The sequence below is a fragment of the Pongo pygmaeus genome, chromosome 5 (genome assembly GCF_028885625.2).
Source record: "Pongo pygmaeus isolate AG05252 chromosome 5, NHGRI_mPonPyg2-v2.0_pri, whole genome shotgun sequence".
Taxonomy (NCBI): Eukaryota; Metazoa; Chordata; class Mammalia; order Primates; family Hominidae; genus Pongo; species Pongo pygmaeus.
The window spans coordinates 30577278-30605207 of NC_072378.2; the positions used below are offsets into that span (position 1 = coordinate 30577278).

The window sequence follows — 27930 nt, forward strand, 5'->3', positions numbered from 1 at the left end:
AGCTAGTTGGAGGCTGAGGTGGGAGGACCCTTTGAGGTTGCAGTGAGCTATGATTATACCACTACACTCCAGCTTTAATGACAGACCAAGATACTGGTTCAAAAAAAAAAAAAAAAGCCCAGTGTGGCTAGACTGGGAGATGGGATCAAGATGTTTAACAGAGGGCATATTGTACAGAGCCCTGTAAACTATGGTAAAGCGTTTGGATTTTATTCTGGATTTTATACTTTTTAAAATACTTTTATACTTTGAACAAATGGATTTCCTTTCTTTTTTTTCTTTTTGAGACGGAGTCTTGCTCCATCACCCAGGCTGGAGTGCACTGGCATGATCTCAGCTCACTGCAACCTCCACCTCCCGGGTTCAAGTGATTCTCCTGCCTCTCAGCCTCCCAAGTAGCTAGGACTACAGGCGCCCACCACCACGCCCAGCTAATTTTTGTATTTTTAGTAGACACAGGGTTTCGCCATGTTGGCCAGCCTGGTCTTGAACTCCTGACCTTTTGATCCGCCTGCCTCAGCCTCCCAAAGTGCTGGGATTACAGGCATGAGCCACCACGATTGGCTCATGGATTTACATTTTAAAACTACCTCTGACTGTAGGTGTGAAGGATAGACTAGAGAATGAGAATGACAGCAGGCAGACCAGTTAGGAGGCCAGCGCAGTGCAGTGGTCCAGGGAGAAGAGATGATGGCTTGGTCAGGGTAGAGGTGGAGAGAAGTGGTCAAATTTGGGTTATGTTTTAGTCTCAGTTGATGGCAATTACATCTTTCTAGTTAACTCAGGCCAGAAATATTGGAGTCATCCTTAATTCTATTTGTCAAACATGACCTCCAATCCATTAACAAAACTTGTTGGCTCTTTTCCAAAATACATTCAGAAACCAGCCCTTTTCACACCTCCACTGCTGTCACCCTAGTCTGAGTCACCATCATCTCCTAATAGATCTCCCTGCTTCTGTCATTTCTGCCCATTCTCTGCTGCCCGCCCCCTCCCACCTCCCGCCCAGGTTGTTCTCAGCACAGCTTCCAGAGTCATCCTTTTTATTTAACAATTTAAAAAATGTTATAGGCCAGGCGCGGTGGCTCATGCCTCTAATCCCAGCACTTTGGGAGGCCGAGGCAGGCGGATCACGAGGTCAGGAGTCCGAGACCAGCCTGACCAACATGGTGAAACCCCGTCTCTACTAAAAATACAAAAATGAGCCAGGCGTGGTGGCGCACGCTTGTAATCCCAGCTACCCAGGAGACTGAGGCAGGAGAACTGCTTGAACCCAGGAGGCAGAGGTTGCAGGGAGCCGAGATCGCGCTACTGCACTCCAGCCTGGGCAACAGAGCAAGACTCTGTCTCAAAAAAAAAAATAAATAAAAATAAAAAAATTGTATTATATACGGAGACAAGGGGTCTCGCTATGTTGCCTAGGTTAGTCACAAACCCCTGGGGCTCAGGCAATTCTCCTGCCTCAGCCTCCCAAAGTACTGGCATTACAGGTGTGAGCCACTGCACCTGGCCAGGTCATCCTTTTATTTATTTTATTTTTATTTATTTTTTATTTTTATTTTATTTTTATTTTTTCTGAGACGGAGTCTCGCTCTGTTGCCCAACCTGGAGTGGGGTGGCAGGATCTCGGCTCACTGCAAGCTCTGCCTCCAGGGTTCACGCCATTCTCCTACCTCAGCCTCCCCAGTAGCTGGGACTACAGGCGCCCGCCACCACGCCCAGCTAACTTTTTTGTATTTTTAGTAGAGACAGGGTTTCACCATGTTAGCCAGGATGGTCTCAATCTCCTGACCTCGTGATCCACCCACCTAGGACTCCCAAAGTGCTGGGATTACAGGCGTGAGCCACCGCGCCCGGCCCAGGTCATCCTTTTAAAATGTAGGTTGGATCATATCACTCTGCTCAGAACTCTGCAGTGACTTCCATTTAAATCAACAGAAGAAGCCAAAATCCTTAAGACAATCTAAAAGACCTTTCCCAATCCAGACCCTGCTTTACTTCTCTTTTCACCTTTCCCACAACTCTGGCTCACTCATGCCACTCTAGCCCCTCTTGCCTCCTTCCTGTTTGTTCCCCATGTATGTCCAAACACGCCTGTCATAGGGCTTTACTCCAGCTGTTTCTTATGCTAGAAAGGACCTTCTCCTGGAAATCCATGTGACCAAAACTAATCTTCTTCAATGATTTGCTTGAATTTCACTTTACTCATTTTAAATGAGTAAATGAGGCCTCATTTAAGACTAAAATCTGTCCTCTTGATACTTTTAAACTTGATCTATATTTTCTTTTATCTATAGGATCATCTCCCCTGCTAGAAATGTAATCAGAGATCTTTATTTTATTCAGTAGTATCCCAAGAGCGTAGAAGAGTGCCTGGCACATACTATACACTCAATAAATATATTTGTTGAACAGATGAATGAAAAAATGAGGCAGACTTAGCTGGCAGATGGATTGATTAGGGGAGGAGGAATGGAGAAAGAGGATGACCTTTCAGTTTTGGCCCAAATAACTGAATGACCTGTGGTGCAATTTCTTGATGGGGAAGCCTGGAAGAGACAGGCTTTAGGAGTAAGAACAAGAGCTCCATTTTGTACGTATGAGAGAGATTTATTAAAGATCTCAGAGAAGATGTCCCATAAGCAGTTGAATTCATGAGCCTGGAGCTTGGGGCAGAAGTTGGGGGCCAGCAAGAGAAGTTTGGGAATCTTCATTGGTTATAGATGGTATTTAAAGTCAGGAGGTGATAGGTGATAAGTCTAGATTAAGAAGAGTGTCAAAGATTTAGCCCTGAGGCACTTCAACATTTAGACTTCAGGGGAAGCCCATTAGATGCAAAGGAAACCTATAGAGAGTAGTGTCCCTGAAGAAAACAAAGGAGGGAGGGAGTGACAAAGTCTATCAAACATTGATGGGAGAGTGAGTAGGATGGCCCCAGATCTGTTGACTTTGGCAAGTGTGAATTCAGACAATGGTGGCAACAAAAGCATGATTGTAGTGGTTTGAGAGCTGACAGAACTACAGGAGCACCTTGCTCAAGCTCCCATATTAAGTGGTAGAGTTAGAAGTGAACCAAAGTTTTGATTGTGGTGATAGTTTACTGGGTTTATGCATGTCAAAACTTATTTAAGTGATACTTTACAGTTTATTTTGGGTGCCATTTTATTTTGTGTACAGTTTATTGTATGTCAATTATATCTCAGTAAAGCTGTTACCAAAAAAAATTAATGAACCGAAGCTCCACTGCACCATGACTTCTGCATGTTGGGCTCCAGTTCCCTGTTTACAATTGTACACTTCCGGATTTTGTGACACATTTCAACATTGGACCGATCAGACTTCTCCCTTAGTCATTGGTCTGCACTGTCTTTTCCGCCCATGACCCAGTCAGTCTTGCGCCCCATGACCCTCTCCTAAAACACGCGCAGTCTCCTCTCTCTTCCCCTTCCTCTCTTGTCTCTTCCTTGCCTACCAGCCTCACCTGATGGGCTCGTGTTCTCTCCGTCCCCGATCCACTCGGGCTCCGGCAGCTGCTGCTTGGGCGCCTTCGGCATCGCGGTGGCAGAACTAGAAAGGAGAGTTACAGATAGAAACTAGAATATGTTTCTTTAAAAAACAAAAAACAAAACAAACAAAAACAGAAACAGTATGCCTCAACTCCTTCATACTAGTAGGAAATTATTATGTTCATTCCTTGAGTCTCGCGGCGTCGGGAGGTCACGGCGTCAGGCTTCCCAGACCGTCGTAAACGCCATGTGGACGCGACTGGAGCAAGCGGACGCCGGCCCCGCCCCGTCATTGCAGGCCACGCCTCCACTGAACCAGGGCCACGCCCCCGAGATGACGGCGAAGCTCGCACGTGCGCAGCCCGGGGGCAGGGTTGGCCGCGCCGGCTTGGAGAGCCAGCCCCATCGGGGTTCCCCGCCGCCGGAAGCGGAAATAGCACCGGGCGCCGCCACAGTAGCTGTAACTGCCACCGCGATGCCGAAGGCGCCCAAGCAGCAGCCGCCGGAGCCCGAGTGGATCGGGGACGGAGAGAGCACGAGCCCATCAGGTGAGGCTGGTAGGCAAGGAAGAAACAAGAGCAGAGGGGGAAGAGAGAGGAGACTGCGCGTGTTTTAGGAGAGCGTCATGGGGCACGAGACTGACCGGGCCCGTGCGGGGGTTACTGCGCATGCGTGCCGTGGGCCCGGCAGGAGTTTGCCGGGGAGGAGTGGGTTTGGAATCGGGGTTAAAGGAAAGAGATCCAGATGTCGCACGTGACCTAAGTGAGACTGGGCGAAATAAAAGAAAGAGCATATGGCACCGAGGGAGAGATGGGGAGAAATGGGAAAACCTTGCTTAAAAAATTTGGACATCCGCCCCACCACACACTGTATTCCACCAGGAATATATGAGCCCTGCCTCGACCTCCCCTTCCCCCTGCGCGCGCATACACACACCTTGGGAGCCTGTGATCCCACTTGTTTCTCAAGAGAGGGTGACTCCTTCATGGTTTCTTTCTTAAGACACCCCTCTCACTCAACTGGAGCAAGAGTGTAGATTTTTGATATTGGAGTGAGGGTTAAGGTTTACTTAAAAAGCAGCGAAAGTTTGTTAAGCGCCTGTTTTTAATTAAGCACTCTATATACTGTGCTTTGAGAGGGGAAGGAAAAAAACATGAAGATATCCTCCCAGGGTTGAAGTCAGTTTTAAGGGGGAGATAAATGGACACAACTAACTACAGTAGGTACACAGTAACTAATTTTAAAAGCACTTATTGGATGCCTACTGTATACCAGGTACTGTGTGGAGGAAGTGGGAATGTAGAGATAAAAGATAAGACTTTCCCTCAAGGGACAACCCAGTATAGTGAAGGGTCAGAGCATTAACCAGACAGACAGTGGTTGTCAGAGTATGATGAAGGTGTTTAAGAATGCTATGGGACTGTAGAAGAGAGGAGGAGCATCTACTCAGACAGGTAAGGGAGTGTCAGCAAAGCCTCCCAAGAATATGTAATAGCTGAGTACTTTTTTTTTTGAGGCACAGTGTAGCTCCATCACCCAGGCTGGCATGAACATGGCTCACTGCAGCCTCCACCTCCTGGGCTTAAAGGAGCTTCCCACCTCAGTCTCCCAAGTAGTTGAGACTACTGGCATGCACCACCCCACCTTATTTTTAAATCTTTTTGTAGACACAAGATCTGGCTATGTTGCCCAGGCTGGTCCCAAACTCCTGGGCTCAAGTGATTCTCCTGCCTCAGCCTCCAAAAGTGCTGGGATTACAGGCCTGAGCCACTACACCTGCTCCCCAGAGTTTATTCTTGAAAGATCGTCGTGAATTAGCAAGGGGAAGCGCATTCCAAGCCAAGGAAGTTTGTGAAAGGTTGAGATGTAGGCAAGCCTGACTGGTCCCACTAGAGCCTGGTAACTAGTGTGATGAAGTCAGAAAGATGCTCAGGAGACAGATAATGAAAGGCTTTAGATGCCATTCCGAGGAGTTTAATCCTAAAGACATTAAGAAGGAAGGGCCATTGAAGTGCATGAGGAATGATTATGAACAGTTCACCTGTAGCACTGAGCAATGGAGAATAGCCTTGAATTGGTCAAGATGGAGGCAGGGAGACCATTTAGAGGGCTCTGGCCATGATCTAGGTGAGAAGTGGTAAGGGGATAAGCCAAGGCCTAAAGAATAAAGAGTTACTAAGGAGGTGGCATTGATTGGAACTGAGAACTGATGAAATGAAGGGAGAAGTAAGGTTGACACTTAAGTAACCCAGTGACTAGTAGACTATTAACTGAAAGCAGTAATGGGCAGGAGAGTAAGAAGTGGAAAGAGATAAGGTCAACTTTTGAATGCTGAGTTAGGCGTTTCTGAGGATTTCTAAAAGGAAATGGCAAGAAGAGAGTTTGTTTAGTCACTGTGGAGAGACAACTAGACTAGGAGTAAAGACACAGGCAAGTATAGTTGAAGTGCTGGATATGGAAGAGTCCCCTAGAGAGTGTGTGCAGATTGAACCAAAAAGAAGGTGAAAGGTGGAAACCCTAAAGAACTTCAGCAATTGCAGGAAGCAGGTAGGGAAGGAGGCTGAAGAGATGAGACTGAGAAAGGCAAACAGCCAGAGAAACTGGAGGCAAACCAGGAGTGAGCAAGATCCCAGAAGTTAAATAATGATAGAAGAGAATAAAAAAGGTGTGGAGGTAGGCAGCATGGAATGCTGCAGAGAAGTCAGGCAAAATAAGGACCAAAAAATACTTTGTGGTTTGAGGAGCTAAGGATCAGTGGCAACTTTGGCAGAAGTAGTGTTCATTCGGAGATGATACCAGATTGCAGTATGTTTCAAAGGTATGGGAGAAGAGAAAGTGAAGCTTGTGTGAATTACGATTTTGAGACCCAATGAGGACAAGAATACAAAACAGTAATGGGGGAGAGGGGTATAAGGGTAAAGAAGGCTTGCTTTCTTGCTTTGAAGGAGTGGCTTAAGCGATATACGAAAGGAGAGAAGACACAGTTTATCTCTAGCCACACTTAATCTTTTTCAGTTCCTTGGGGATTATACTTTCTCACAATGAACCTGTTCAGAGGCTTTTCCTATCCCTATGATGAGGTGGATAAGAGTGATTAAAGTACAAAAGATTTTTTTGGTTTTGGTGGGTTTTTTTTTTTTTTTTTTTTTTGACGGAGCCTCATCCAGGCTGGAGTGCAGTGGCGCGATCTCAGCTCACTGCAGCCTCAATCGCAGGCTCAAGCCGTCCTCCCATGTAGCTGGGACTACAGGCACACACCACCATGCCTGGCTTATTTTTTGTTTGTTTTTGTTTTTTGTTTTCTGTAGAGATGAGGTCTTGCTGTGTTGCCCAGGCTAATCTTGAACCTCTGGCTTCAACCAGTCCTCCCACCTTGGTCCCCAAAATGTTGGGATTACAGGCGTGAGCCAGTGTGCCTGGTCACAAAAGAGATTTAAAGGAAGGAGAGATGGTATGGCTGTGTTAGTCCTTGGGGAGAAATTAGTGTCTGGGATGAGTCAGTCATCTGTGTTGATAAGGTGAGCTGATCATGTTTTTCCTTCTTAGGTACTTCAGTAGATCCTTCCTCCTAATGCCTTTAGGATTAAACTCCTTGGAATAGCATATAAAGCCTTTTATTATTAATCCTGCACAATTTTTCAACTCTCACACTAGTCACCCAATACTGGGCTCAGATTTTTTTTCTTTACTTTTTTTGTTTGTTTTTTGTGGTTTGTTTTTTGGGGAGGAGGAGGGCCCCAAATTTTAAAATGTGTTCTGGATGGAGGATGCAGGTTAAGCAAAGACAGACATAAGCATGCCTGGGACTTCGTAAAGGATCAGAAAGAAGCCAGTATCGAGACCATAGGTGTGGGTAGGGAAACAGAAAAGATAGGGTAGGGCCATTTTAGTCTGTGAAGCCTTTAATTATTGGGATTGTGTCTCGTTACCTCTAGTTTTTTGGAAAAGTAGATGCACCATAAAACTTTCTTGAATAAATGATTACTTTGGAATACATGGAATTCTAGTCTGAGAATATTTTAATGTAGTAGATGGTGGATACCATTTACTTATTTTTTTTTTTTTTTTTTTTTTGGAGACAAAGTCTCACTCTGTCACCCAGGCTGGAGTGCAGTGGCACGATCTTGGCTCACTGCAACCTCCACCTCCCAGGTTCAAGCGATTCTCCTGCCTCAGCGTCCCAAGTAGCTGGGACTACATGCGTGCTCTACCATGCCCAGCTAATTTTTGTATTTTTAGTAGAGATGGGGTTTCACCATGTTGGCCAAGCTGGTCTCAATCTCCTGACCTCATGATCCACCCACCTTGGCCTCCCAATGTGCTGAGATTACAGGCGTGAGCCACCACACCCGGCCGATTTTTTTTTTTTTTTTAATATTAAATACTGAAATGCTTAAGGGTAGAATTAGATAGCAGTGGATGGAAGGGATGTTTTGGAAGAGAAGATAATAAATAGGCCTAAGCCTGAAGGGAAACCATGAGGCTGCTGGCTGCCTCCAGTAAGGGAGGCAGTTGGACATGGTCCTCTACCTTCAGGGAAACAAGGATGGACGGGGGGGAGAGCTAGAATCTGTTGAATCTGTTTTGGCTTTACTGGGAACATAGGCTAAACAGTCTCTCAGGTTACTCTCTAGAATGAAAGCACACAGACAGGTAAATATGACACAATGTGATTTGTGCTATAATATTCAAGCAGAACAAGTAAGGCATAGGCCGAGGTGTTCATTTGCTTACCAGATAACTCTATTTACATGGCCTATAGGTTTTACAAACAACGTGTCCCCCTGGCCAGGCACAGTGGCTCAGGCCTATAATTTCAACAGTTTGGGAGGCTGAGGCAGGAGGATTGCTTGAGGCCAGAGGTTCAGGATTAGCCTGAGCAACATAGTGAGACCTCCTCTCTAAAAATTATTCTTATTTTTTTAATTAGCCAGGCATGGTGGCGCTTGCCTGTAGTCCTAGCTACTCAGGAGGCTAAAGTGGGAGGATCACCTGAGCCTAGGAATTTAAGGTCACAGTGAGTTAGGATCATGCCACTGCATTCCAGCCTGGGTGACAGAGCAAGACCCTGTCTCTTAAAAAAAAAAAAAAGGAGGTTGTGTGTATGTTGTATACATGTGCGTGTATATACACATATCTCCCAAATTGAATTTATAATATCTTCTTCCTTCCTATAAGACCTTCTCTTCCACTGCCTCCTTAATTAATAAATGGTACCACTTAGCCCAGCTAATTTTGCCAACTAAAAACATACGAGTCGTCTCTGAGTGCTCTTTTTTTTTTTTTTTTTTTTGAGACAGAGTCTTGCCCTGTCACCCAGGCTGCAGTACAATAGCGTGATCTCAGCTCACTGCAGCCTCCGCCTCCTGGGTTCAAGCAATTCTCCTGTCTTAGCCTCCTGAGTAGCTGGGATTACAGGCGCCCGCCACTATGCCCGGCTAATTTTTTGTATTTTTAGTAGAGACTGGGTTTCACCATGTTCACCAGACTAGTCTTGAACTCCTGACCTCAAGTGATCCGCCTGCCTCGGCCTCACAAAGTGCTGGGATTACAGGCGTGAACCACCGCGCCCAGCTGGGTGCTCTTTATTCCCCACCTCTAGCCCCATGCTATGAATTCTTCTTTCTGTCCCCTTGTCACCACCACCCAGACTACTCTGACAGCCTCCCCAACAGATTTCCCACTATGCTTATTCCCTCCCATTCTTGCTGTACTCTGAAGCCAGAGTGAAACTTTAAAGTGTGAAAGTGATCATACCAATAAAGTCCCCATTCCTTAACCTTACTACAAGGCCCTCACTCCAGCCTTACCTTGCACCATTCTCCCCTCAGTCTGTAAGCTTAGCCATACCAAACCTTTCCCTGTCTCTCAGTGTGTGTTGCTTTCTCACAGCTGGGCCTGTGCACAGCACTGGAATTACACCATGTGTCTGACTAACTTCTCATACTCCTCATTACTTAAGTTATTAGCTTAAATGCCATCTTTTTAGAGAGGCCGCCACCAGAGATGAAGCCAGCCTCTCCCCCACCACCAAGTAGGCTTTACCTTTTCTTTTGGAACCTTCAGTACACTTGGAATTACCTATTTAAAAATCTCTCTTCCTATAGCCTGCAAGCTCCAGAGGAGACCACAGTTGTCTTGTTCATTGCTATAATCCCCTACGCTAGCACAATATCTGACACATGGTAGCTGTTTAGTAGATAAATACTTAGTGGATGAATGAATAGAGATGGGAATGATTATTTCTGCAGGAGTTGTGAGACAGCACAAATATTTAGGGAGTGATAGTTAAGTTAGAAAAATAATAAAATAGGATAGAGGCTACAGAGATCTTTGCAGGGGAGATCAGACTGCTTTGGAATTTGCAGATAAGCATTCACAATGTCCGCTTAACTTTCTAGACAAAGTGGTGAAGAAAGGGAAGAAGGACAAGAAGATCAAAAAAACGGTGAGAAAATGAGGGTTGAGGATAAGAAATGACTATGGATGTTTCCAAGCTAAATAAATAGCCATGTGAAGGAGGTGGGAGGTCCAAGGGAGGAGAAAAGATCTTGTCAAGAGAGGAGATAGGCTGGGCACGGTGGCTTATGCCTGTAATCCCAGCACTTAGGGAGGCAGAGGTGGGAGGATAGCTTAAGCCCAGGAGTTTGAGAACTGCACACTCCATTCTCCACAAAAAGAAAAAAAAGAGAGAGAGACAGGAGGTAAGGTGAGGGTGGAGTGGAGGGCCAGTGGGCCCATGTGTGGCAGAGCACAGCTTGATTGGATTGCTCTTGGAAACATGTTTACCTGTATCTTAACTCCCTTTATAGTTCTTTGAAGAGCTGGCAGTAGAAGATAAACAGGCTGGGGAAGAAGAGAAAGTGCTCAAGGAGAAGGAGCAGCAGCAGCAGCAACAGCAACAGCAGGTACAAGTGCCACGGGGCCCACCGATCCTGGGAGGCATCTGGGCTCCACCAACCCCTTTCCAACCCATGTTGCTCCATTCAGCTGATGGGGAACCCTCTGTGAGGCAGAAATACAGCAGGGGCCTGGGCTTCATTTTCTCACTGTACTTTTGCTCTCAGCAGCAAAAAAAGAAGCGAGATACCCGAAAAGGCAGGCGGAAGAAGGATGTGGATGATGATGGAGAAGAGAAAGAGCTCATGGAGCGTCTTAAGAAGCTTTCAGTGCCAGCCAGTGATGAGGAGGATGAAGGTAAATGACCTGAGGGGGAATGGGTACCTGGAATCCATGAATCATGGAGAGTGATACCTCATACCTTGATCTTCAAGTTGGATTCAACTGGGGGGCCAGACATCATAATTCTTTCCTATCTCATGTTCTTCCCCTGTCATTTCAGTACCCGCCCCAAAACCCCGCGGAGGGAAGAAAACCAAGGTAAGCCATCTGTGTGGTAAACAGAGACTCCAAGGATGCAAGCTTGACCATCCTACTGACTTCTGTGGCCCTTTCATTCTCTAGGGTGGTAATGTTTTTGCAGCCCTGATTCAGGATCAGAGTGAGGAAGAGGAGGAGGAAGAAAAACATCCTCCTAAGCCTGCCAAGCCAGAGAAGAACCGGATCAATAAGGTGGCAGTGGTGGCTCGATCAGTCACTCTCACTCCTTTTAGCACCTTCTGGCCATGGTGGAGTAATTTCCTGCTTTTAAACTAGCTCTTCTCGGTCTGTCTTACTTATACTGTTAAAATCATCTTTTTAGAATACACGCCTAGGCCGGGCACAGTGGGTCATGCCTGTAATCCCAGTACTTTGGGAGGCCGAGGTGGGCGAATCACGAGGTCAAGAGATCGAGACCAGCCTGACCAACATGGCGAAACCTCATCTCTACTAAAAATACAAAAATTAGCCAGGTGTGATGGCGTGCACCTGTAATCCCAGCTACTTGGAAGGCTGAGGCAGGAGAATCACTTGAACTTGGGAGGTGGAATTTGCAGTGAGCTGAGATTGAGGCACTGCACTCCAGCCTGGGCAACAGAGCAAGACTCAGTCTCAAAAAAAAAAAAAAAAAAAAAAATTCCCTTTTTATCACTCAGAAATCTACAGTGATTCTGTTGCTTTAAGCACAGAACCTGAAACAAAGCCCCAGGTCCTTGCTCTTCTACTTGTGACTCTTCTGCGTGTGCATCTTAGTCCATGTCCATTTGAGCTCTGGAGAAAGCCTCCAGTGCTAGTGCCACCCACTCTGGTGGCGCACTTGCCTGACTTATAATCCTTAGCCTTGCTGATGTTCCCTAGTTATCTCTTCGCTATCTAGTCTGAAGCTGGAGGGTAGGGTTTTTCTGGGTCTCATTTTTTGTCAGCAGCACTCAATACAGATGGTCTCCAACTTCTGCTTCGGCGTACGATATTTCTACTTTATGATGGTGTATGATGAGTATGATGGTCATACTCATTTAGGGTACTCCTCAACTCATGATGGGGTTATGTCCAGATAAACCCATCATAAGTTAGAACTTTTTTTTTTTTTTTTTTTTTTTTTTTTTTTTGTTGAGACGGAGTCTCACTCTGTTGCCAGGCTGGAGTGCAGTGGCATAATCCCGGCTCACTGCAACCTCCGCCTCCCAGGTTCAAGTGATTCTCCTGCCTCAGCTTCCTGAGTAGCTGAGATTACAGGCACGCGCCACCACGCCCGGCTAATTTTTGTATTTTTAGTAGAGACAGGGTTTCACCATGTTGACCAGGATGGTCTCGATATCTTGACCTTGTGATTCACCTGCCTTGGCCTCCCAAAGTGCTGGGATTACAGGTGTGAGCCACCACACCTGGCCAAGAACTATCATTTTTTATTTAAGTTTCCAGTGGGTTTATTGGGATGCAACCTGATTGTAAATGGAGAGGCATGTGTATGGTTAACACAGTAGACTCTCCAGAAATGCTTATTACACAGCAAAGTAGCACAATAATTTGTATGTATGTGTGTAATGTGTATGTGTGTCTCCTCCAGGCCGTATCTGAGGAACAGCAGCCTGCACTCAAGGGCAAAAAGGGAAAGGAAGAGAAGTCAAAAGGGAAGGCTAAGGTGAGAGAGTAACTAGCAGGAGGAGGTATTGGGGCCCAGGAATTAAAGCATTTCATCAGACCTGTCTTTTCCCTATTAGCTTCAAAATAAATTCGCTGCTCTGGACGATGAAGAGGAGGATAAAGAAGAAGAAATGATAAAGGAAAAGGAGCCTCCCAAACAAGGGAAGGAGAAGGCCAAGAAGGCAGAGCAGGTGTGTATTTGGTGTTGGCAGAAGGTGGAATGAAGGACTAGGGCTTCCAGGGTCCTTATGGGAGAGTCAGAATCTGGGGATATAGTTATTATCCCAGCAAACCTTTTTTCTTTTCTTTTTTTTGGGGGAGTGGTGGGGGTGGGGGTTGGTTTTTTTGTTTGTTTTTGTTTTTGTTTACACAGGATCTTACTCTGTCACTCAGGCTGGAGTGCAGTGGTGTGAACACGGCTCACTGAAGCCTCAACCTCCTGGGCTCAACAGATTCTCCTGCCTCAGCCTCCTGAGTAGCTGGGACTACAAGTGTGCACCACTACCCCTGGCTAATTTTTTTATTTTTAGTATAGAGACGAGGTCTCACTATGTTGCTCAGGCTGGTCTTGAACTTCTGGGCTCAAGCAGTCCTCCTGCCTCAGCCTCCCAAAATGCTGGGATTATAGGTGTGAGCCAGTGTGCCCAGCCAGCAAACTTTTTCTATAAAGGGCCATAGAGTAAATGTTTTTGGCTTTGCAGGCCACATACAATCTCTATCACATATTCTTTTTTTTTTTTAACAACTCTTTGAAAATACAAAAATTATTTTTATAAAGTTCAGGAGCTATATAAAAACAAGTGTCAGGTCAGCCTTGGCCCATGGGCTGTAGTTTGCAACACCTAATCCAGTGAGAAAAGGGCCTGGAATTTATCTCAAATGATCTGGGTCCTGGCTCTGCCTTCATTGGCTGTGTGACCTTGAATACATCTTCCCATCCCCTTGGGTCTCACTTGTCTCCTTTGTGTGATAGAAGGAGGAGTCCGCAGATCTCTAGGGTCCCTATGCGTCTGGCACTTCCTAATTCTGTGATTCTGCTTGATTCCTCTGACTGCACTAGAGCTTCCTGATCTTTTTTTTTTGAGATGGAGTCTCACTCTGTTGCCCAGGCTGGAGTGCAGTGGCGCAATCTCAGCTCACTGCAACCTCTGCCTCCTGGGTTCAAGCAATTCTTCTCCCTCAGCCTCCCGAGTAGCTGGGACTACAGCCACGTGCCACCATGACGGGCTGATTTTTTGTGTTTTTAGTAGAGACAGGATTTCGCCATGTTAGCGAGGATGGTCTTGATCTCCTGACCTTGTGATCTGTCCATCTTGGCCTCCCAAATTGCTGAGATTACAGACATGGGCCACCGTGCCTGGATGGCTACCTGATCTTTTCTTTGCATGTTAACAAGGAAACCACAGAAACTCATTTTATGCAAATGAAACTCTTGAAATCCATTTACTCCACCTTCAGTTACATTGTATAGGGAGTTACATTTATAGGGACATACGCATTGTCACATTTCATAAATACACATTCATACCATTTGTCTTGTACCATTCCTGGTAGCAGAAATTGATAAAGGACTTCAGGGAGACCAGGGGCTGGGTATGAGAATGAGAGAGGTTCCTAAGATATTTTAGGACTCTGAGTAGTGAAGGAAAGAGCTGGCTGTGGAACTGGGGCAGGGACAGGGGGCAGATGATATGAAATCTGAGTTCTAGAGGGAGTCCCTAGTTTGTTGTTTTTTTTTTTTTTTTTTTTTTTTTTTTGAGACGGAGTCTTGCTTTGTCACCCAGGCTGGAGTGCAGTGGCACGATCTCAGCTCACTGCAAGTGCCTCCTCCCAGGTTCACACCATTCTCCTGCCTCAGCCTCCTGAGTAGCTGGGACTACGGGTGTCTGCCACCACGTCCGGCTAATTTTTTGTATTTTTAGTAGAGATGGGGTTTCACCATGTTAGCCAGGATGGTCTCGATCTCCTGACCTCGGGATCTGCCTGCCTTGGCTTCCCAAAGTGCTGAGATTACAGGCGTGAGCCACCGCGCCCAGCCAGGAGTCCCTAGTTTTGACCATCCCCGGGTTCTCACAGGGTTCAGAGGAAGAAGGAGAAGGGGAAGAAGAGGAGGAGGAAGGAGGAGAGTCTAAGGCAGATGATCCCTATGCTCACCTTAGCAAAAAGGAGAAGAAAAAGCTGAAAAAACAGGTAAGACCTTGGTTCTTAGTGGTCAAAAGTAGGGGATTTTTAAATACTTCAACTAGGGGACATGCAATTGGGGACACGAAGGAAAGCTTTGGGGGCTACTCCAAGTAAAACAACAGGAGTAAGAAAATAATTATGTTCTGTGAGCCTTATCTCAATGTCTGATGACATGGACTGTTTCACTTTGGGGTTTTTTGTTTGTTTTTTGAGACAGGGTCTCACACTGTTGCTCAGGCTGGAGTGCAATGACGTGATCTCTGTTCACTGCAGCCTCAACCTACCAGGCTCAAGTGATCCTCCCACCTCAGCCTCCCGAATAGCTGAGACTATGGGTGGCACCACCATGCCTGGCTAATTTTTGTATTTTTTGTAGAGACAGTATTTTAGCATGTTGGCCAGGCTGGTCTCAAACTCCTGAGCTCAAGAGATCCACCTGCCTCAGCCTCCCAGAGTGCTGGGATTACAGGCATGAGCCAGCATGCCCAGCCAGCATGGGCTGTTTCATGGTGATGGGAAACTGGTAGACTGTGCCTTCAAATGTAGTTTTTCCTACCTTCTCAGATGGAGTATGAGCGCCAAGTAGCTTCATTAAAAGCAGCCAATGCAGCTGAAAATGACTTCTCCGTGTCCCAGGCGGAGATGTCCTCCCGCCAAGCCATGTTAGAAAATGCATCTGACATCAAAGTAAGGTCTCAAGGGGCCCCTTCCAGGTCCACCTACCTAGGGAAGAGCCAGTTCTCTCATCTTCCCTGAGTGGCTGTGGTGTGTGAATGGGTTAGTTCAGTGGGAAGAAAGATTGGAGGCATTTTCCACACCTTAGGTTCTGCCAACCTGAGCAAGAAGATAGAAAAACCAGTAGAAGTGGGGTCCACCCTTGGCAGAAAATAGTGTGGGACAGACTAGACCAGCTGAGGATGCATGGGGCTCCCATTACAGGCAGTGAACAGGGCGGGGACCGGCTGTGGGGAGAGGAAGGGGATTATGCTGGAGGTAGCGGTTTGTCAGAGGCTTCCCTGCAGGGAGAAAGTGGCCGCTCCTGTCCCAAAGGGAGAATTTTCATGTGATCATCCCTTCCCTCTGCCACCTCTTTCCCGATGGCTGCAGCTGGAGAAGTTCAGCATCTCCGCTCATGGCAAGGAGCTGTTCGTCAATGCAGACCTGTACATTGTAGCCGGCCGCCGCTACGGGCTGGTGGGGCCCAATGGGTGAGAAGAGGAGGGAGCTGGAGGCAAAAAAAGGGCCTGGAGGGAAAAGAAGAGATTTCTCAGTGGTGGCCAGGTCGTAATAGCTTTTATTCCCCAGCAAGGGCAAGACCACGCTCCTCAAGCACATTGCCAACAGAGCCCTGAGCATCCCTCCCAACATTGATGTGTTGCTGTGTGAGCAGGGTGAGGCCAGTGGGGAGAAAAGGGGCTTGGTGGGGTGGGCAGTTGGGTAGAAAAGCCAGCCAAGAATAGAAGAAATTGTGGCTGTGGAGTCGGAAGGGATGTGGAGGGAGACTGGAGACCGGGAAAGGGATGCTAAGGAAAGGAGGGGAGGGTCAATGAGGAACTTGAGAGTGTTTTATTTGGAACAAGTACAAAGAGCTGGGCAGGGTTAGGCAAAACAGAAATGTAATTGAAGGGAAAGAAGGATGAGACTCTTGGCTCTTGCGGCTGCCTGACTGTTCTCCCTCTGCCTCCCAGAGGTGGTAGCAGATGAGACACCAGCAGTCCAGGCTGTTCTTCGAGCTGACACCAAGCGATTGAAGCTGCTGGAAGAGGAGCGGCGGCTTCAGGGACAGCTGGAACAAGGGGATGACACAGCTGCTGAGAGGCTAGAGAAGGTAGAGGAGATGGCGCAGGGGACACGGGCAAAGACTCGGGGGTTCCTGGGACCCTCAGACATGTGTCCTCTTCTCCCTCCTCCCAGGTGTATGAGGAATTGCGGGCCACTGGGGCGGCAGCTGCAGAGGCCAAAGCACGGCGGATCCTGGCTGGCCTGGGCTTTGACCCTGAAATGCAGAATCGACCCACACAGAAGTTCTCAGGGGGCTGGCGCATGCGTGTCTCCCTGGCCAGGTGGGCCATTCACCTCACTGCCCTCCCTTCCAGCCTCAGACCACCAGGGCCCTTTCCCTCTTTCCCTTCTCATTCTTCCAAGGCCAATAGGGAGGCTCAAGGCTTACCTCTCTCTCCTTACTATCTGTGTTGTGAGAACTTAGGGTCTTTCTCTATTTCTCTCCCTACTTGGTGGTGAGTTCTCATCAACATACCCTGCAGCTGGGCGCAATGGGTCACGCCTGTAATCCCAGCACTTTGGAAGGCAGAGGCAGGAGGATTATCTTGAACCCAGGAGTTTGAGACCAGCCTGGGCAATATAGCGAGACTCTATCTTCACAAAAGGGGGAAAAAAACATATCCTAACCTGGGCAACATAGGGAGACCCTGTCTCTACAAAAAATTTAAAGATTAGCTGGATATGGTGGCACACGCTGTGGTCACAGCTACTCTGGAGGCTGAAGTAGAAGTATCACTTCAGCCTCCTGAAGTGATTTAGCCTCCTGAAGTGACCTGGGAGATTTAGGCTACAGTGAGCCCTGATTGTGCCACTGCATGACAGCCTGGGCAACAGGGCGAGACCCTGTCTCAAAAAAAATTAAACCGTATCCTGCCCAAGAACTTCTCTGAGGAGAGCTTGGGAAGGAGTGTTCATGGTCTCAGGCTCTATCTCCCTGAGTTTTCTCTGGGGTTGTCTGAGCAAGGATCTTTCTCTCCCTGACCCTACCCTCTGCTACCCACCCTCTAGGGCACTGTTCATGGAGCCCACACTGCTGATGCTGGATGAGCCCACCAACCACCTGGACCTCAACGCTGTCATCTGGCTCAATAAGTGTGTTATGGCCTTTGCATCATTGGTTCCCATTCTGCACTTTCTTCCCCTTCCCTCCCTGCCCTGTTTTCCTTTAGCCCTTCTCCACTGTGCCTGTGACAGCTCTATTCAGAACCCCCCTTTCCCTCCCAGCCCCCGTTGTCTGCCTGCTTCCCCTGACTTCTCTCTCACTTGACCACTGTGACACTTACACCCTGTTCTCTGAAACCCAGCTACCTCCAGGGCTGGCGGAAGACCTTGCTGATCGTCTCCCATGACCAGGGCTTCTTGGATGATGTCTGCACTGATATCATCCACCTCGATGCCCAGCGGCTCCACTACTATAGGGGCAATTACAGTAAGTAGGATTGTGTGTGGATGCAGGGAAGAGATAGAACCTCGAAAAGAGGCCTGAGCGGGAGGGCCTAGTTAGATAAACTGAATCCTGTCAGAATTCCAGACAGTGATGCCTACCCCGTCACCACCAGTCCCTGGTTGTCCCTTTGCTGGGGAGAGGAGCAACCACTGATGCCCAGTCCCCTCTTCTGCCCCAGTGACCTTCAAAAAGATGTACCAGCAGAAGCAGAAAGAACTGCTGAAACAGTATGAGAAGCAAGAGAAAAAGCTGAAGGAGCTGAAGGCAGGCGGGAAGTCCACCAAGCAGGCGGTGAGCACCTGAGGGACTTCTGGGCTGGGGGCCACTCTTCTCTCCTGGCAGTGGAGGAAGAAGGAGACTCCGGAACGCTGGCCTACATTTCAAGGACTGCTATGCAGGGCTCAGATTTCTCTTTTTTCCTCTTCCTCTCCAGGAAAAACAAACGAAGGAAGCCTTGACTCGGAAGCAGCAGAAATGCCGACGGAAAAACCAAGATGAGGAATCCCAGGAGGCCCCTGAGCTCCTGAAGCGCCCTAAGGAGTACACTGTGCGCTTCACTTTTCCAGACCCCCCACCACTCAGCCCTCCCGTGCTGGGTCTGCATGGTGAGTGCTGCGGGCCTCTGCTGCTCCACAGGAAGCACCAGAAGCATGTATGTGCATCCCAAATTCTCCACCAAGGCTGAGATTGCTCCTGTTCTCCAAGGCCAGCACATGAGAGGGACTTTGCAGGGACTGAAAAGAATATAAATTGCTTCTTTTCCTGGCTTTCAGGTGTGACATTCGGCTACGAGGGACAGAAACCACTCTTTAAGAACTTGGATTTTGGCATCGACATGGATTCAAGGAGTGAGTTGGCGGGGTTGGCTCAGGGATGTGTAGCAGGAGCCACAAGGAGAGTCTCTGGGGACCTCTTTGACCACCTGTCTTCCATCTTGCAGTTTGCATTGTGGGCCCTAATGGTGTGGGGAAGAGTACGCTACTCCTGCTGCTGACTGGCAAGCTGACACCGGTGAGTCCTGGAGCCAAGAAGGGAGAGCATGAGAAATGTGAAGACACAGCTGCTTTTGCCAGAAGCTGGAATCAGGGAGCCTCTCAAGAATGTAGAGTTAAATACAGAACTCATCACAGATGATTCATTTCCCTAAGAGGGGCAGTAGAGGAGGAAAGAGCTTAGATCAGTTCAGGGAGGAGAGCTAAGAGAATTAAGATAGAACTAGGGGGCACACCCACGTGTTTTGGTTATACAAGAAATATATGTCTTTTATAGAACGATTAAAAATTGCATAAACGGGCCGGGCACAGTGGCTCACTCCTGTAATCCCAGCAGGGATCACCTGAGGTCAAGAGTTCCAGACCAGCCTAGCCAACATAGTGAATGAACCCCGCCTCTACTAAAAATACAAAAATTAGCCATGTGCGGTGGCACTCACCTACATCCCAGCTACTCAGGAGGCTGAGGCAGAATTGCTAGAACCTGGGAGGCGGGGGTTGCAGTGAGCTGAGATTGCACCATTGCATTCTAACCTGGGCAACAGAGCGAGACGCCATCTCAAAAAAAAAAAAAAAAATTGGCCTGGCGTGGTGGCTCACGCCTATAATCCCAACTCTTTGGGGGAGGCTGAGGCGGGCAGATCACTTGAGCTTAGGAGTTAAAAACCAGCCTGAGCCTGGTGTGGCGGTTCACACCTGTAATCCCAACACTTTGGGAAGCCGAGGCGGGCAGATCACCTGAGGTCGGGAGTTCGAGACCAACATGGAGAAACCCCATCTCTACTAAAAATACAAAATTAGCCGGGCGTGGTTGGGCATGCCTGTAATCCCAGCTATTTGGGAGGTTGAGGCAGGAGAATCACTTGAACCCAGGAGGCAGAGGTTGCAGTGAGCCGAGATTGCGCTATTGCACTCCAGCCTGGGCAACAAGAGCAAAACTCCATCTAAAAAAAAAAAAAAAAAAAAAGACCAGCCTGAGCAACATGGTGAAATTCCATTTCTACTAAAAATACAAAAATTAGCTGGGTATGTTGGTGCACGACTGTAGTCCCAGCTACTCAGGAGGCTGAGGTAGGAGAATTGCTTGAGTCCAGGGAGCAGAGGTTCCAGTTAGCCGAGGTCGCGCCACTGCACTCCAGCCTAATTGACAGAGTGAGACTCTGTCTCAAAAAAAAAAAAAAAAATGCGTAAGTCGAGAGAAAAATCTGGAGATAACCAGTTTTTTTTGTTATTGTTTTGTTTTGAGACGGAGTCTCACTGTCGCCCAGGCTGGAGTGCAGCGGTGTGATCTTGGCCCACTGCAACCTCCACCTCCCAGGTTCAAAATATTCTCCTGCCTCAGCCTCCTGAATAGCTGGGATTATAGGTACGCGCCACCATGCCCAGCTAATTTTTGTATTTTTAGTAGAGACAGGGTTTCACCATGTTGGTCAGGCTGGTCTCGAACTCCTGACCTTGTGATCCGCCCGCCTCAGCCTCCCAAAGTGCTGGGATCACAGGCATGAGCCACCGCACCCAGCTGACATAACCAGTATTAATGTTTTAGTGGATATCTTTCTCCTTTTTTCTTTGCAAATGTGCATATAATTTTTAACAAAAATGGGCTGTCATATGAGTTGTTTTGTAGCTAGATTTTTCCAAATATATCAAGCATTTTTCCATGCAATTACTTATTTCGTATGAGTCTACCTTTTTTTTTTTTTTTTTTTTTTGAGACAGAGTCTCACTCTTGTCACCCAGGCTGGAGTGCAGTGGCACAGTCTCGGCTCACTGCAACCTCCGTCTCCCGGGTTCACGCGATTCTCCTGCCACAGCCTCCCGAGTAGCTGGGACAACAGGCGCGTGCTACCACGCCCAGCTAATTTTTTGTATTTTTAGTAGAGACAGGGTTTCACCATGTTAGCCAGGATGGTCTCGATCTCCTGACCTCATGATCTGCCTGCCTCGGCCTCCCAAAGTGCTAGGATTACAGGCGTGAGCCACCGCGCCCAGCCAAATCTACCATTTTATTTGAACTTTTGTAATATATTGCCATCTAGTGTGTTAGAAAGTTTGTAGCCATTTCTGCTCCCTCCAGCAGTGTTGAGAGGCCATTTTCTCATATCCAGAGATTAGATCTTTAGAAAGGTATTATTAGATCCTCCCCAAAACACTGAACTTGCCACGAGGCCCTTATGATGTACCATTCGTGAGTCTTGCTGTATGGAGAGCAGGTGTTCTTTGGTTAGTCCCTCCTGCTTGTCCCTGTTGTCCTCCCTCTATTTTGCTTAACTCCCCTTTTGCCCCTTAACTCTTTTACTTTGCTCACCATGCCTTTGTCATATTAGGGGAACATCCCTGTTCCTTTTCTTTTTTGAGACAAAGTCTTGCCCTGTCCCTGAGGGTGGAGTGCAGTGGTGCAGTCTCAGCAACTTCCACCTCCTGGGTTAAAACCATTCTTGTGCCTAAGCCTCCTGAGTAGCTGGGATTACAGGCATGTCCCACTATGCCCAGCTAATTATTGTATTTTTAGTGGAGGCAGGGTTTCACAATGTTGGCCAGCCTGGTCTCAAACTCCTGACCTCAAGTGCCTCCTGACCTGCCCTCCTTGGCCTCCCAAAGTGCTGGGATTACAGGCGTGAGCCACCGTGCCCAGCCCCTACTCCTTTTCTTATGCATACTTGTCCCTGGTCCATTTCTGGTGTTTGTCTTTCCTTCAGAGAAGTTGGTGTATGGACGAGGTCAGGAGATCGAGACCATCCTGGCTAACATGGTGAAACCCCGTCTCTACTAAAAATACAAAAAATTAGCCAGGTGTGGTGGCAGGCGCCTGTAGTCCCAGCTACTAGGGAGGCAGAGGCAGGAGAATGGTGTGAACCCAGGAGGCAGAGCTTGCAGTGAGCTGAGATCGCGCCACTGCACTCCAGCCTGGGGGACAGAGCGAGACTCCGTCTCAAAAAAAAAAAGTTGATGTATGGAGCTGCAGCGCCTTTTTCCCTTGCCCTCCTCATAACTACTTTCTCTTCCCTTGCAGACCCATGGGGAAATGAGAAAGAACCACCGGCTGGTAAGTTGGCATTGGGATTTACGGAATGATAATCTGATGGAGGAAGTGTGACTTTAACCAACCACCTCCCTCTCTTCTCGGGCAGAAAATTGGCTTCTTCAACCAGCAGTATGCAGAGCAGCTGCGCATGGAGGAGACGCCCACTGAGTACCTGCAGCGGGGCTTCAACCTGCCCTACCAGGATGCCCGCAAGTGCCTGGGCCGCTTCGGCCTGGAGAGTCACGCCCACACCATCCAGATCTGCAAACTCTCTGGTACCACTGCAGGGGCCAGCGAGGGTGCCCTTCACCTTATCATTCATGTCTACAAACTGTACCTAGAGGAACCGAGAATGAGGGAGCCTCAGCTCACAAACTGGCACATCTTGAGGGTTTGCCTTCAGAATGTGAGGTGCTAGAAGGTGTGACAGCCCTCCCCTTCCTTTGCTACAGGTGGTCAGAAGGCGCGAGTTGTGTTTGCTGAGCTGGCCTGTCGGGAACCCGATGTCCTCATCTTGGTGAGTGAGCTGGGCTGTGGGAAGAGGGGTAAGGGTAACAGTAATGGAAGATTGGAGTTGCAGTGCTCAGTCATGGAATTCCTCCTCTGTAGGACGAGCCAACCAATAACCTGGACATAGAATCTATTGATGCTCTGGGGGAGGCCATCAATGAATACAAGGGTGGTAAGTCAGCTGAGAGTGTGCCCTCCTCCCTGCTCCGTGGGGACCAAGCTGTAGTGTCCTTCACTACAGAAGGGCCTAGGACTCCTTTATTCCATGTTCTCATTCCCCTCTTCCTCCTTTCTTCCTGCCTCTGTTCTTGCTGTCTTTCTTCAAAGCTGTGATCGTTGTCAGCCATGATGCCCGACTCATCACAGAAACCAATTGCCAGCTGTGGGTGGTGGAGGAGCAGAGTGTTAGCCAAATCGATGGTGACTTTGAAGACTACAAGCGGGAGGTGTTGGAGGCCCTGGGTGAAGTCATGGTCAGCCGGCCCCGAGAGTGAGCTTTCCTTCCCAGAAGTCTCCCGAGAGACATACTTGTGTGGCCTAGAAGTCCCCTGTGGTCTCCCCTTCTCCTCTGAAGACTGCCTCTGGCCTGCAGCTGACCTGGCAACCACTCAGGCACATGAAGGTGGAGTGTGACCTTGATGTGACCAGGATCCCACTCTGATTGCATCCATTTCTTGGAAAGACTGGTTTGTTCTGCTTTTCTTCATATAACTGAGCTGGCCTTATCCTTGGCATCCCCCTAAACAAACAAGAGGTGACCACCTTATTGTGAGGTTCCATCCAGCCAAGTTTATGTGGCCTATTGTCTCAAGACTCTCGTCACTCAGAAGCCTGCCTCTGGTTTACCCTACAGCTTCAGGCCCAGCTGCCCCCTGGTCTTTGGGTGGTGCTGTTCTTTTCTGGTGGATTTAATGCTGACTCAGTGGTACAAACAGCTGTTGAAGCTCAGAGCTGGAAGTGAGCTTCTGAGGCCTTTGCCATTATCCAGCCCAAGATTTGGTGCCTGCAGCCTCTTGTCTGTTTGAGGACTTGGGGCAGGAAAGGAATGCTGCTGAACTTGAATTTCCCTTTACAAGGGGAAGAAATAAAGGAAAGGAGTTGCTGCCGACCTGTCACTGTTTAGAGATTGATGGGAGTTGGAACTGTTCTCAGTCTTGATTTGCTTTATTCAGTTTTCTAATAGCTTTTAATAGTCCCCTCTTCCCCACAAAATGGATCTTGTTTGCAGTCTTGCTGACACTGTTTGCTGTTTAACGATCATAGGATTCCTTTCCCCCAACCCTTCACGCAAGGAAAAAGCAAAGTGATTCATACCTTCCGTCTTGGAACATGGGTCTCTTTCCTTTTTTTTTTTTTTTTTTTTTTTGTGACAGAATCTTGCCCTTTCACCCAGGCTGGAGTGCAGTGGCATGATCTTGGCTCACTGCAGCCTCCACCTCCGGGGTTCAAGCAATTTTCCTGCCTCAGCCTCCCGAGTAGCTGGGATTACAGGCACACACCACCAAGCCCAGCTAATTTTTGTGTTTTTAGTAGAGACAGGGTTTTACCATGTTGGTCAGGCTGGTCTCGAACTCTTGACCTCAAGTAATTCACCTACCTTGGCCTCCCAAAGTGCTGGGATTATAGAGGTGAGCCACTGTGCCCAACTTCTTTTTTTTTTTTTCTTTTTTCTGAGACAGGGTCTTGCTGTGTTGCCCAGGCTAGAGTGCACTGTACCCTCAACCTCCTGGGCTCAAGCAGTCCTTCCACCTCAGCCGCCTGAGTAGCTGGGACTACAGGCATGTGCCACTACACTCAACTAATTTTTTTTTTTTTTTTTTTTTAATTTTTAGTAGAGACAGTGTCTTGCTATGTTGCTTAAGGCTGGTCCTGAACTCCTGACCTCAGGCAGTCTTCCTACCTCGACCTCCCAAAGTGCTGGGATTATAGACGTGAGCCACGACGCCTAGCCAGAATTTGGGTCTCATCGTCCAAGTTAATCTTATGAATAAGGAGGTGCTCTGCCCTGTGGCCAGGGACCAGGGTATTGATCCTCTCAAAAATTATTAAATCATCTAGCCAAAATGTACAGTACTGTGGCGTATATAAGAAGGGAAGAGACAAGATCTGCCTTCATTAATAGTCTGGTTAGCAAAGACTTAAAAGTAAGCATGAATAGATAATTAATTTGATCAATTGTCTAATACGTAGTACTCTCGATTCTACGTTGCCACATACTCAAAAAAGGGAAAGATTATCCAGGGCTTGATTATTTGACAGGGTCACTTGAGGGTAGATCTTGAAAAATCGTGATTTGAATAATGAGGGACCAGGGAGCCATTTTTCAGAAGTAGGAAAAGAGCAGATCTAAGGCTTGGCGGGAAGAACAAGCTACCTGGGAGTTAATGGATGATAGCTGCTGTGGCCATTTTTCTTAAGAGTTAGACTGGGGAGATGGGTTTGGAAAGTAAAATGCAAATGGTGGGTAGTGGTATTAGGTGGTGATGTGCAAGGTGTGCGGTAGAAAGCTGCAGGGTGAAGCCCATAACTTTTGTTACGGGAATGGGGTAACTGAATCCTAAACTAGCTAGGGGAGATAGGGATGGAAAGAAAAGGGCAGATGGAAAGAGCAAATGTGGAGGTTGGGGAGAAGGGAGTGATAGGAGATGTATCCAGTTCCAGAGGGAATATGGAGAGCTGTGTGGCTAAGATTTAACTGTTTGGACATTTAATTTGGGGAAATTGTTTTCCAGCCAAGTGAATAAATAATACTGGACCTCAAGTACAAGCTTCATACAGGAAGTGAAGTTTTGGTGTGGAGATAGCTGCATAGTCAGGGAACACTCTAAATTAGAAATAAGGAGGCCGGGCATGGTGGCTCATGCCTGTAATCCCAGCACTTTGGGAGGCGGGCAGATCATGAGGTCAGGAGTTCGAGAACACCCTGACCAACATATTGAAACCCCATCTCCACTAAAAGTACAAAAAAATTAGCCGAGCGTGGTGGTGCACGCCTGTAGTCCCAGCTACTCAGGAGTCTGAGGCGGGAGAATCGCTTGAACCCGGGAGGCAGTGGTTGCAGTGAGCCGAGGTTGCGCCACTGCACTCCAGCCTGGGCAACAGAGCGAGACTCTGTCTCAAACAAAAAACAAAAGACATCAGGAAACATGCCTCTTATGAAATTTGAGGGGGAAGAGTCAGGGTCTTGGCAGTGACCTTGGACAAGCCATTAGCCTCTTGATACCTCTCATCTGTAAAATGAAGGTGGTAGTACCTACTTCACAGGGTTATTAGGGGATTCAATGCGTAATACGTAAAGTGCCTTCAATTCTATTGCTTTTGTTATATGTATTTCATATTATAATTTTTTTTTTTTTTTTTTTTTTTGAGATGGAGTCTTACTCTGTTGCCAGGCTGGAGTGCTGTGGCGTGATCTTGGCTCACTGCAATCTCTGCCTCCTGGGTTCAAGTGATTCTCTTGTCTCACCCTCCCAAGTAGCTGAGATTACAGGCACGTGCCACCACACCCGGCTAAGTTTTGTACTTTTAGTAGAGATCGGGTTTTGCCATGTTGGCCAGTCTGGTCTCAAACTCCTCACCTCAGGTGATCTGTCCACTTCGGCCTCCCAAAGTGCTGGGATTACAGGCATGAGCCACCGCACCTGGCCTATACTTTTGCATTTTTAAGTTTTTAGTTCACTAGTCTAGTTGAGATGATACATAAAATATATAGGAATGTTATTTATAAAGTGAATACCAGCTTGCATTTCAAGTATTTGGTCACTAATTTCAGTACTTCAAACATAAGTGAGAAAAATACTTTAAGTACTCCAGAATAACTCCCCCACAGGCATAAATTTCATCTCTCTCTCTTCTTTTCTTTCTTTTTTTTTTTTTTTTTGTAAAGATGAGGCCTTGCTATATTGCCCAGGCTAGTCCCAAACTCCTGGCCTCAAGCAGTCCTCTCTCTGAGGCTCCCCGAAGTGCTGGGATTACAGGAATGAGCCACAGCACCTGGCCACCAATTTTATCTCCTCCAGTGTATATGTTTTAACTTCTGTGATCCCTGTAGCCAGTCATACATGCTGTTAATGGAATTAATAATTCACCTAAATGTGGGCAAAAGTATGCCCTCCAAAAAGCATCATAGAAATGGAACACGAAAGGGAAACATTTCCATGGTAGCGCATGGAAATTTCATTAGCCAAATTAAATTGTTTTATTTATAAACAACTTATTACCTACAAGTGATGCACATATGTGGTACACATAGTAAACATCGTGGAAATGTGCTTTTGTTGTTTTGAGATGTGGTCTCCCTCTGTTTCCCAGGCTGGAGTGCAGTGGCACAATCATGGCTCACTGCAGCCTCAACCCTCTGGGCTCAAGTGATCCTCCTACCTCAGCTTCTCAAGTAGCTGGGACTACAAGTGTTCACCAACATGCCCAGCCAATTCTTTAATTTTTTTGTAGCAAAGAGCTCTTGCTTTGTTGCCCAGGCTGGTCTCAGACTCCTGGGTTCAAGTTATCCTCCCACCTCAGCCTCATTAAAGCCAAAGCCTGTAGGTAGGAAAGGACAGCCTTCAGGGAAGGGACCAAAATGTGCAAAGACCCTGAGGCTGAAAAGAGCTGGAAATGGTCAAGGAATAGCTGGAGCTGAGAACTTGAGCACGCGCCAATACACACGGGGCCTTATATGCCTTGACAGCAGGTTGGGATGTGATCAGGAGAGGCTGAGCAATGGGAAGCCATTGGTTCTGTTTAGCCAGGAGTGCAAACTGATCCAGTTTTCATTTTTACAAAATTGCTCCTGGCTGCTAGGTGGCAAATAGTGGGGTGGGGAGACAGGGAAAAGAGATGCCAGGAGAACAGCTCAATATTACTTTGGAAAGAAGATTCTCTTCATCTAAGAATGGAAGGGAGATGATGTAGACTCATATTTCCATGTGAAGAGAAGGGAAAATGTTGTTCACAGTGGATGGGACTCACTTTTTCCCAAGCTTTGGTGCCAGAGAATCAAGAAGAGTAGGCCAGGCATGGTGCCTCATGCCTGTAATCCCAGCACTTTGGGAGGCCGAGGCAGGCGGATCACCTGAGGTCAGGAGTTCGAGACCAGCCTGGACAACATGGTGAAACCCTGTCTCTACTAAAAATACAAAAATTAGCCAGGCGTGGTGGCAGGTGCCTACAATCCCAGCTACTCAGGAGGCTGAGGCAGGAGAATCCTTGAACCCAGGGGGCAGTGAGCCAAGATCGTGCCATTTCACTCCAGCCTGGGCAAAAGAGTGAAACTGTTGTCTAAAAAACAAAAAGGAACAGATTCCTTTGATTTTTTTTTTTTTTTTTTTTTTGTTTTGAGATGAAGTTTTGCTGTCACCCAGGCTGGAGTGCAATGGCACGATCTCAGCTCACTGCAACCTCCGCCTCCTGGGTTCAAGCGATTCTTCTGCCTCAGCCTCCAGAGTAGCTGGGATTACAGAC

The 27930-nt window shown here is 47.6% G+C and overlaps 1 protein-coding gene across 2 annotated transcripts; it reads left to right on the plus strand.

Annotated features, from left to right (window-relative positions):
- The first annotated feature begins 3828 nt into the window (after positions 1–3828).
- ABCF1 (ATP binding cassette subfamily F member 1) lies at positions 3829–23578 on the plus strand. 2 transcript variants are annotated; one of them, XM_054491334.2, is made up of 25 exons: positions 3829–4054; positions 9908–9954; positions 10319–10414; positions 10577–10703; positions 10849–10886; positions 10971–11078; positions 12454–12528; positions 12608–12721; positions 14607–14720; positions 15279–15401; positions 15822–15922; positions 16020–16105; positions 16403–16542; positions 16629–16777; positions 17505–17588; positions 17801–17925; positions 18122–18234; positions 18377–18548; positions 18717–18791; positions 18884–18954; positions 21949–21981; positions 22067–22235; positions 22413–22477; positions 22570–22642; positions 22798–23578. In XM_054491334.2, the coding sequence occupies exons 1-25, from the start codon at positions 3841–3843 to the stop codon at positions 22962–22964; spliced, it is 2679 nt and encodes an 892-aa protein (XP_054347309.1). In that variant the 5' UTR covers positions 3829–3840; the 3' UTR covers positions 22965–23578. The 2 variants fall into 2 exon arrangements, with proteins under 2 accessions (XP_054347309.1, XP_054347308.1); XM_054491333.2 differs by having other exon boundaries at positions 3837–4054; positions 10574–10703.
- The last annotated feature ends 4352 nt before the right edge of the window (positions 23579–27930 follow it).